Consider the following 11,404-nt stretch of genomic DNA (forward strand, 5'->3'; position numbering starts at 1 on the left):
AAAATTCAACAAATAATTGAATTTATTAATAAAAAATTTTTGATAACAGAAATTACGAGCTATTTAATTAGTAAGATTATCAGCAAACTCTTTGTATTTATTTATTCTGAATTCTTTTCTAGCTTCATCCAGCAAAACATTGTGAATTAATTTTCTCTGAAACGGATTCATTTGGTCTAGACGCGGAAAAGGATTATCTGAAAATACAAAGTGTAAAATATATAATTATAATCTAGTGAGATTCAAAAATTAAATAGCTTAACAAACCTTTTAATTCAAGAACAGAATTCCAATGTGTGGCATCAGGCCATACTTTAGGCAGCCTATGCATTTTAGTAAATGACGTTCCTGAATATTCAGAGTACCTTGGTACTAAAACTTTGAACAACTTGTGAACGTACTGCTTTTCTAGGATCCAATAATCGGCCATTTCCATTGTCTCTGCATGACTTGGTCCATGACGTATAGCTTCTGATATAAGCTAAACAATTAAATAACCAACCCAATAAATAAATAAATTAAATTAATAATATTTATAATATTTATACTTACCCGGTCAGCGTAGCCTCTGACTTCATCAGCGCGATTATAGTACAATTCAATTCGTTCATACTTTAAAAGAGCAGTGAGTGTTTTTTGTATTTTCCTTACTCTACCTTCAGGACCATCGAACGATTTGAGCCTTCTTTTATCTTGTACTTTATAATTTAATCGAGATACTAAATTAGTAACTTTAGCTTGATTCATTTTTATATATTGTGCATTTATTAAAATTAAAAGGTTATAAATTTATTTAAGTCAGTATCGGAGTAGATAATTCATCTGTGGAGCCATCTGTAATTTTTATTTTAAATTATACACCAGTAGCGCGCGGCGCCTCTTGACACGTTTCCCATCGGGCATTGCGCGATTGGAATACTTTTCAAACAAATCTCTACTTATTTATTTATTTCTCATTATTTATATTTTTAAAAATCAATTATTATCCAAATATATAAAGGTAAATGTGATAATGAACAATAATAATTGTCTGTTGGTTTAATTTAGTATACATATAGTTTTTATTATTTATATTTTTAATGGTAAAAAAATTGGCGATAAGTAAAGTTAAATAAAAATTTTTCTTGGGTCACTTGACTACGTGACTTGATGACAATGATAAGTCAAAAAAATACATGTATGAAAACCGTTGTTTTACTTCGGAAATAACATTGACAATGTCCATTTAGTCACGTATACGGAAGCTATTTATTTTATTTATTCTTTTGACAAGTATAAGATGTCCATTGACTCCAAGGTAACGGTAAAATCTATTAAATTGTTAAATAATAAAAAAAAAAAAAAAAAAAAAGTAACATTTATTATTAATAGAAATATATAATAAGAGTAGTATAAAACATAAAAAGACATAAAAATGGGCATATGTGTATAAACATATAAACACCTGTGCTACTTTACAAGTATTTGGAGTTTAAAAAAAATTTATATAAGCAAAAAAATATTGCGAGTGGTGGGAATATGTAGTAGGCAAAAGCAAGCAGAAGGCACATGTAGGTTGATTAAACGAGTATAGTATAGTAGAAGGGAATAGAAGAAGAGTATCATGACGCATACACATTGTATGATTGTATGGTAGAGTGGGTTTACGGCACTTGAACACACTTTAAAATAATAAATGTTGAGTGTAGCAGTGTAAAGGCAGTGTATACAGAGGACAGTGTATGATACAAGATGGTAAGAGCAGCAGCAACTGCAGCAACAGCGAAAACAGCCACAGCAGGTTCAATGGCTGGCAGATAATATTATGACGCATGCGCAAAACTGGACATTTGGACGAGCAAAAGGAAATAAGAATAAAGAACAAGGTATAAGTATAGAGTGGTAGAGTTGGAGATGGTAACGAAATAGAACGGACAAGAGAATAGAGGTGAGTACGTGACTCAGAGTGAGAAAGAGGATAGAGAGGCGCAGGCAGAAAAGAGGCATGACGCCATGTTTTGATGTCGTCATCCCCCCCCTAAAGTAAAACCTCTGCTGGTGTTTTTCGACATTAAAACTTGGTGTTGTACTTAATATTTTTAATTGTTTATATTGTTTTATTATTGTGTTGTGTGGCCTACCCCCTGGAATATATATTAAACCGATAGTTTATAAAATAAATCCAATTTTTAGTAATTAAACTTGAGAAGAATTTGGACACTGAGAGTCAGGTGAGCCACACAACTTTGCTCTGTCTTTTTCTCACATATATTAAGTGTTACTATATTGCTGCTACATACTACATACTCCTGCTTGATGTTGGGGAAAGCGATCGCCGAGCGGGGGGGGTCCGCGAGCGTCGTCTACGTGGTTGTGGCATCCTAGTGAACAACCGACATTTATAATTATATTGTTGCTTAGGATTACGTCACAACACCACCATTTAAAGTTTTATGTCTTTTAATCCAAGTTACTCTACATGAAAATTAATATTACAACACAGTGCCTCGAAGTATTATCATGGAGTTGCGATTACACTCACCAGCGGGAGCGGAGCCCATCGTTTATCAGTGGCCACTCACTTCTGGATCAGGCGCCGTGAGTTTATTTTTTTAATATTTATATTAGAAATAACAATCATCTATTATTATCATCATTATTTATTATCATTATTGTTATTTTCATTGTGTATAGCGCATAATAAATGTCATTGATACCAATGACATACATGACTTATCCATGTTCTCATTTCAATTAATAATTCATTTTCTTATCAGTTTATTTATCACATTATCATTATATTAATTAATTAATAAATAAATATTTTTATTAAAAAATAATATTATTGTTTATCAGGATCGTCACGATGGAGCCATTGATGTTGTCGAAACGATGAGATGGGTCTGTGATGATCTACCGGACCTAAAATTACCACTGGAGAATAATATTCTCCAAAATTATGACACCAGAGATTATGATAGTATGAAGGGTTTATGTGATCGTTTTAATCGAGCTATCGACAGCCTAGTGCAATTGGTACGTTTGAAAAAATTAAAATTTGCAAGAAAATAAATGAAAAAAAAAAAAAAAAAGTAAATAATTTTAATACAAATAATATTATTTAATTTAGGAAAAAGGAACGAGTTTACCATCAATGAGATTAAATAAACGACCTAGCAGAGGATTACTTCGACACATATTACAGCAAACATACAATCAGGCGGTAGTTGAGCCGGATAAATTGAACCAATATGAACCATTTTCCCCAGAAGTTTACGGTGAAACTAGTTACGAGCTTGTTTGTCAAATGATTGACCAAATAGACGTCACTGAGGATGATATTTTTATTGACCTTGGGTCTGGTGTTGGTCAAGTTGTTTTACAAATGGCTGCAGCGACTTATTGTAAAATTTCATTGGGTGTTGAAAAAGCTGAAGTGCCTTCACGTTATGCGCAGGTTATTATCATATTTTAATTTTTTATTTCAAACTTATTTATTAAATATTTGTTTATATTAATTTTTTTTTTTTTTTATTTTTCAGAGCATGGAAGTGAATTTTCGAAAATGGTTAAGTTGGTACGGAAAAAGATGCGGAGAGTATCGCTTAGTAAAAGGGGATTTCTTAGCTGATGAAAACCGTGAGAGTATTACTAGTGCAACTATAGTTTTTGTAAATAATTTTGCATTCGGTCCAACGGTAGATCATCAATTGAAAGAACGTTTTGCTGATTTACGAGATGGAGCGCGAATTGTATCATCTAAATCATTTTGTCCGTTAAATTTTCGTATTACAGACCGAAATCTCAGTGGTAAGAATTTTGAAAATAATAATAATAATAATAAATATTTATCATTTTAAAAATAATAATTTTTTTTTAAGATATTGGAACAATAATGCATGTTTCGGAGATGACACCTTTAAAGGGATCTGTCTCTTGGACTGGGAAACCAGTATCTTACTACCTCCATGTAATCGATCGAACAAAATTAGAACGTTATTTTCTTCGTCTTAAAAACAATAGAATGGGCGGACCAGACCTTGAAAACTCTGATTCTGTGATAAGTAACACTGCCAGCAATAGTAGTAGTAGAATATCAAGTAGAGCTGAGCGAGGAGATAGAGCTAAAAGAGATTTATCACGGCAGCTTGAAAGTCCTAATAATTCTGAATTAATTGGTACAAATAGTGATTCAGATATGGACGATACTAAAACACGGCGTCAACCCTCGAAAATGCGTAGAAAATTGAATAGAAAAACCGGTGCTGGTGCTAATAATATTAGTAATATTACCAATAATAATAGTAATAGTACTGGTAGTATCACACGAGCAACAAGAGGTAGACAACGAGGTAGAGGAGCTGTCAAGAAAGCTAAAACCAAAAAAGCTATCAATATCTCTGGACTAGATTTGTTACACAGTCAAACACTGTTGAGTACATCACCACAAGCTATTGGTAAAAAGCTACCTCCAGCTCCTGGTACTGTTGAGCAACATCTTTCCTCGTTGTCATTGTCATTGCAAGCTAATACCACAACTGTACATGAAGAGCTTAGCATACCTCCAGCACCGGCTGCAACTCCCTATGCACTGCAAATTCTTCTCGATCATTACAGGTGAATATCATTTCAAAAATTATTTTTATGGCAATTGATGTTATATAATTGTTTTTTTTTTTTTTTTTTTTTTTTTTTTTAAATTATATAGGGACCAATTTATGGCAATGTTGGATTCATTAAGGACGCCTGCATACAAAGACTCGGTAAATGACGAGCTGACTAAGGAGCGTGAACGTAATTCAAAATTACAGTCACGTGCAGCGCAATTAGAAAAACAAATAAAGGTATTGATTGATGACAGTGTGGCATTATTAAAAGCAAGAATGACAGAATTGGGTATTAATGCCACTTCACCGGGTGATTTGCTTGCAAAAGCTAAAGAAATCGTACTGAGGCATAAACAACTGCAAGCGAAAGCCAGTAAATTACAAGCTCAAGTGTCGTCAATGGAGACTGAACAAACGCGATTGGCAACGCTCAGGCATCAAGAGCTTCATGATAAGTACAACAACAGCAGTAGTCATGATAATGCTAATAATATTTCAAATCCTCCTCCGGTACTTACACCAGAGTATATACTCAAAGAGATATCTGCAACGTTATCGCAGAGAAAAAAATTACATTCTCAGGTAATTATAATAATAATAATAATAGATAGTATAAAAAAATTCAAATTCAAAATTTTCTTAATAAATAGTAAATTAAATATAAATAATTAATTATTATTAATAATTAATAATTTTATTTAATAATTATTTATTAGGTATCAAAATTAGAGCACGAATTAAATCAATTAGAACGTACAGCCAGTGATAAACAAGCAGTAGCGATAGCCCAACAGCATCGTGATGCTGTTGCTAATAAAAATTTACATCATCATTCACAGCAGAACGGAAAGAGTCCACGTAAAACCCGTGAAGGACGTTCAAGGTCTCAGGAGTGGCCTGATGTACCGGATATCGGTAAAATACAAGAAAACAATCCGGAAATTTTAGCACAAAAAATTTTAGAAACTGGTCGTCAGATAGAAGCTGGCCGTATACCTAACAGACTCAATTCTTCTGGTGGTACATCAAATATTAACAACAACAATATTAACAACAACAACAGTGGTAATATAAATATTAATAATAATAATAATAACAATAATAATAGCAGTAGTGGTAGAGTTAAATTACCACAAGCAAACGTAAACTTTTCATCAACGTCGGGTGTTGCTCAATTACAAGGTAATTCACGAGATGTTATTAATCGTGTTCAAGAACCACCAAGAGTTAATAATTTTGAGGACCGCCTAAAGAGTATCATTACCAGTGTATTAAATGAAGACCAACAGAATAGAAATAAACAGCAGCAACAGCAACAGCCCCATTCTTATCAGTTACAAACTCAGCATCAACAACAACAACAACAACAACAGTCACCTCAATCCAGTGACTTTGATCGTAAACGTACGAGTAGTATACCGCCAAATGTATCAACACCCGATTATACTCAAGTTTCACCAGCAAAATTAGCGCTACGTCGACATTTGTCGCAAGAACGCCTTACGTGTCATTTAGTACAGCCCGATAGATCATCGTCAGCACCAGATTCACGGCAGCTAACTCATAATAATAATAATAATAATAATGTTAATAATAATCATATTACTAATAATAATAATAATAATAATAATAGTTGTAGTGGTAATAATGACAATCGTATTCCATCGACCGGTACGAGTACTGGATTACTCGGTACAAGAACAATCGGTGATCTCGTGAGCGGTGAGATTGAACGAACGCTTGAAATATCTAACCAATCGATTATTAACGCGGCAGTGGATATGAGTGCAATGATAAGACCCGAAACAGTTTATTCCCCTATTAGTAGACCTGCTAGTGCAGAAGGTGAAACAGGTCTTGCTACTTTGGCGCACGTTGCTAGTTATGCACCAAATTGTTCGGCTTCTGCATCAACTTCAACTACATCAACTTCACGTTCTTCTGTTTTATTTACGCCTGCTTCTCAATCCCAAAGGTAAAAATTGAAAAAATAAATTAATAAATATTCAAGTATATTATTTATTAAATTATTCTATATTTTAATAATAATAATAATTGCCTTCAGATATACACCGGTTCAATTACCGCGAGCAGACTTGAAACCTTACCATGAATCATATTTTGGTGATAATTCAACGCAGTTAATAAAACAAACTCAACATACTACGGTATCTCATCCATCTCAGTCATCAGCGTCAAATGATGATTTACAGCCTGTGGAAGGTCTTGCAGCATCGCTTCATGCACGAATAATAAATAATCACAGCGACAAAAATGAATCTTCAAACAATCGAAGGTAATTTATGATATTCAATATATTTAAATGATCGTTTAGTTATGTAGATCCCGGTTAATAATTTATAATTGTTTGGTAATTAGATATCAACCGTATCCACGTTACGTAAACAGTAGCAACAGCCACGGCAGTAATGATGGTAGTGTGCTCTCGCCTCTACAATCACAATCAGCAGTGTCTTTAGTTAAAATAGAGACTAATGTCTCATCGGTGAGCACAAGTGGAGCACCTCTGAGTCCTCTTATTGAACCACATTCTAATACCTCAACACCGCTAGTTGATGAACCACACATGACTACGCAGAGACAGCCCAGTGGGATAATAGATGAAGGTAAGTAATTATGTATCAATTCTCTATCAATTAACATTTAAATATCAAATTATAACCCGGTCATTATATTGTTTAATAATACATTATCATTATTATTATTATTATTATTATTATTATTATTATTATTATTATTATTATTATAATTTGTGTTAGCTTTATTTTAGATGCGTGCGTCCTGCTTTATTTTCCTTCTTTCAAATTAGCTTTATTATTATTTAATTATTTAATCTTTCTTAAAAAACGAAAAAAAAAAAAAAACGAAAAAAAAAAAGACAATTCTACTTATTTTTTTAATTTATTACTTTGCATCCATCTAAATTATTTTTTTATTTATTAATTATTTTGAATTGATTAACTCTTGGCTTTGGATATGAATATTCTATGGTTTTTTTTTTTTATTATCATGATTGTTATTATTTTTTTTTTTTTTTAAATCTCTACGTCCATACTTTTATTTGACGGAGTTGGTATGTGATTTCTTCATTTATAATTTTGATTTTTTTTTTTGTTATTGTTGGTTGTATTTGTTAGATGCACTGTAGCTGTTTGTTGGTTAGCTCTGTCACATACTCAATCTCTCTCTTCAAAAATTCCCTCAAGGCTTGTGTTTTATTAGAGATTGAGACGATCAGAGGGAGAAAGAAAAATATGAGAAAAGTATGGCTGCCTTTGGGTTGGTTCGCGGTCTCTTGGTGAGTTTTCCCAAAGGGGTTCTTCCAAATTTTTGTTTGTAATAACTTTTATTCCAAATCATTTCACTATTCTTTAAAGTCAATAGACAAATAAATAAATGAATGAAAATTTATTGTACATTTATCATTCATTAAGGCATTTCATGGTTACTATCAGTTGCATATTTCCATGAAAATAAGCCAATAATTGCAATAGCAAGCAACTGAAATGATATTAAATATTTATTGGATTTTAAATGGCGAAATAAATAAAAGCCAAAGGTAGCCTGACTGCCGTTTATAACAATGCCGAGTAGACAGTAATATCTTTATATTATTCTATCTATCTATTTATTATTATTATTATTATATTTTATTTATTTCAAATTTATAAAAAGTAGAACGTATGCATGTAAGTGTTTATTTTTATAATTGTCTTAATTTAATATCGGGAAATGGCTTATTTTAATGAAGATATGTTATTGATAGAAATTTAGTTGTTATTTATAAAATAATGTATTAATATTTCAAGTGATTCTGATAAATATAAGTTGATATTACAGATGGTGAAGCAGACTGGCAAGATCGCATTAGTTCGGGTTTCGATAGACTAGTTGCATTTGCCTCAACAGAGCTTGACAAACGACGGAGGTCTACGGAAGGCGTCAACACAAGTCCAGACAGTGGATTAGGATCAGATAGCGCAGTTATTGGACCACCTCGAGTAGCACCTTCACCGGATGAAGCACTCGGTCCACCGCGAACACCATCTCCGACTAGTCCACGGCCGCCAAATAATTGTACCGCACCGAGTAATAGTAGCAACAATAACAGCAGCAGCAACAACAACAACAACAACAACAACAACAACAACAATAACAATAACAGTAATAGTAATAACAGTAACAATAATAACAATAACAATTCATCGTCGGTACCGCTTAAATATCAGCGACAGTCGGATCCCGAAAGGCAGCATCATTTTAAAAAAAAGTTTTTTCACCGCGATTGGAATAATTCCGGTAGTACAAGTAAATTTCGACCTAAAGGCAAAGATTGGGACTGGAATAATTCCGGTAATTGGCCCTCTAATGGCGAACAATCATAATAATTTCATAATCAATCATGTTTCGTAACAATAATAATCGTTTGTATAAAAACTATTGAAAAAACTTAAAAAAAACTTTAAAAAAAAAAAAAAAAACAAATTTGTAATATCGGACAAGTTTTTTGGCCAAATTTATAGTGATAGACTTTTTGTTTTTGTTTTGTTTTTTCTTTTTTTTATAACATTTTGCATATTTGAGAATGAGAGAGTAAATGTGACATGTGCGTTGTTTATCATTATTATTACTATTGACTATTAATTACACATTATAATAATGTAAAGTGAAATTAAAAAAAAAAAAATTAGTACTGCTACTTTGTACTACCAAAATTTTAGTTAGTATTAATTATGTCAAAATCATAAGACTTATTAGGTAAAAAAATTGATAGGGAAATTTGTATGTTGTTTTAGTGTGAAGGTTTTTTTTTTTTTTTTTTTCTTTAAGAGGGACAATAATTTAGGTATAATAGTTATTATTATTAAAACATTTTCATTATTATTATTTTACCCTAACGAATGTTTGAAATGTTATACTTTATAGTGTACTATTTACTTTTTTTTTTTTTTATGTGTAATTACTTTTTTTGATTTTAATAGACTAAGTTTTTTTTTTTTTCTTTAGAAAATTGGTGAGTACTGTAGCCTGAAAATTGGAAATAAATTGTGAAAATTAATAATCGGATAAAATTAAAATTACAAACAAAAAAATAAAAAAAAAAATTAAAGCAGTGGAGGAAAAAAATGGGTATGTGATGAACATTAAAGTAATGTGAATTTGTCAGTGATGAACATCTAGTTATCAATATATGTATACGTGCGCTTGTTCACTCTTGGATTTAACCGGGATTAGAGAGACTGAAGCAATGATAGGTGGTAAACAACATTACCAAGCCACTGTGTGTTCGTCAAAAGCTCAAGTGTTCATAGCTGTTGCGCATACTACAACATTATCATTGCAGTATGTTCTTAGCCAACAATATATTTATTTATTATTATTATTATTATAATTATCATCATCATCGTCGTCGTCGTCGTCATCCTCGTAATTATCTTTTACAAGAGCATCCCGAGTGTCCAAGATCAAAATAATGATAATAACATCTTGGAAAGTAAATTTAATTAGGAAAATGAGGTGTAGGGTTTAAACTTGATCTCTCAGCGAATGAAAAAAAAAATATAATAAAAATAACATGATAAACAAAGTATATGCAAAAAACAATGCAGATATACAATAAATGAAAAAAAAAAAAAAAAAAAAAAAAAAACATTTTAGTGTACAGTAGTTTTAATTCTACAATACCGAAAACTCTGTTTGTATCAGGTACAATTTATGATGTGTAAATGTCAAGTATGGAAGTAATATAGATGTATGTATAAAAAACAAAATAATAAATGTGAGAGATTGGATTAATTCGCTGATAGAGTAGCGTAAATTAACGTTAATAAAATAACGTGTGTAAAACTGTAATTATATTGTTTGATATGTAATCAGCGAATAATCTCTTATAAATTTAATAATTAATACATATTAAATAATAATTGTGATGTAGGCACCTGCCAACTTTAGCATGTTCCACTGCCGAATCTTCTATTAATTCATTTTATTATTATTAATTATTATGGTTATTATGATTATTATTAATCATTATTATTTATTGTTTTATTGGAATATTTTAATACTAAGGTTTTATAATAAGCAACTAAAATGTGTTTTATTTTTCTCTTCCATTTAAATCCTATCCATTAATAATTGGTAGAAAAAAATAATTTTTAGTACCTTATCAGCATTGAATGTCTAGCTTGGTTTAAAATAGCTTAAGTGGGCCTCTAAACTTTTTACCCGGTATACACTTGATATTTGTGTCATATTTTTTAATTATTATTTTTATTTTTTAAGTGTGAGGGAACAGTGGTAAAAAAAACCGACTAACAAAAAAACTAAAATAAAAAATGAAAAGTTTTCTAATGAGAGCTGGTGTTACGTACGCATTGTAGAGAGTGTATGCGCAAGCTGTTTTATTTATCTGAGTTGTTTAAAAAAAGTTAAATAAATCGTCGAGCGTACACTCATTAAATTCAATGAGAACATACATAAACTAAACTTTAAATTACAAGTTATACTACCAAGGGATTTTAAATACTCATTTAAAAGGGATTTAAATTTACGCATCTGCATTCTCCATCGTTGTCTTTACATTTACAGATACTTTAAATGTTCTGTAAGACCAATTGTCGAGTTTGTTAATTAGATTTTAGTTTTTTAACAAAACAATAACCAACAATTCAGATAATTTTATTAATTTAAAGGAAACTTTCCGGAGATTTAGCTCTCCGTGTTGAAACAATAATCAATTGTGTGTAGTTACCGATTAGATGGTCCATCGCAAGCCGGAGTGCCGGAGTAGGGCCGAG

The 11,404-nt window shown here is 31.3% G+C and overlaps 2 protein-coding genes across 6 annotated transcripts; one reads left to right on the forward strand and one right to left on the reverse strand.

Moving 5' to 3' along the window:
- Position 1: 1 nt before the first annotated feature.
- On the reverse strand, positions 2–816 carry LOC123259858 (39S ribosomal protein L17, mitochondrial). The gene is made up of 3 exons (XM_044720625.1): positions 553–816; positions 268–481; positions 2–197 (listed from the first exon to the last, which is right to left on the reverse strand). The coding sequence occupies exons 1-3, from the start codon at positions 745–747 to the stop codon at positions 64–66; spliced, it is 543 nt and encodes a 180-aa protein (XP_044576560.1). The 5' UTR covers positions 748–816; the 3' UTR covers positions 2–63.
- Positions 817–1,378: 562 nt separating this feature from the next.
- Positions 1,379–10,261, forward strand: LOC123259854 (histone-lysine N-methyltransferase, H3 lysine-79 specific). Of its 5 annotated transcripts, none has more exons than XR_006508330.1 (12): positions 1,379–2,577; positions 2,836–3,015; positions 3,110–3,436; positions 3,522–3,789; positions 3,861–4,596; positions 4,688–5,168; positions 5,303–5,651; positions 5,802–6,561; positions 6,652–6,882; positions 6,966–7,213; positions 7,745–7,905; positions 8,448–8,741. XR_006508330.1 is itself a non-coding variant. In XM_044720607.1 (12 exons), the coding sequence occupies exons 1-12, from the start codon at positions 2,500–2,502 to the stop codon at positions 8,990–8,992; spliced, it is 4,167 nt and encodes a 1,388-aa protein (XP_044576542.1). In that variant the 5' UTR covers positions 1,380–2,499; the 3' UTR covers positions 8,993–10,261. The 5 variants fall into 5 exon arrangements, 4 of the variants coding, with proteins under 4 accessions (XP_044576542.1, XP_044576540.1, XP_044576543.1 ...); XM_044720607.1 differs by lacking the exon at positions 7,745–7,905 and adding an exon at positions 8,755–10,261 and having other exon boundaries at positions 1,380–2,577; positions 8,448–8,718; XM_044720605.1 differs by lacking the exon at positions 7,745–7,905 and having other exon boundaries at positions 1,380–2,577; positions 8,448–10,261.
- The last annotated feature ends 1,143 nt before the right edge of the window (positions 10,262–11,404 follow it).

The sequence above is a fragment of the Cotesia glomerata genome, linkage group LG2, assembly GCF_020080835.1.
Source record: "Cotesia glomerata isolate CgM1 linkage group LG2, MPM_Cglom_v2.3, whole genome shotgun sequence".
Lineage (NCBI taxonomy): Eukaryota > Metazoa > Arthropoda > Insecta > Hymenoptera > Braconidae > Cotesia > Cotesia glomerata.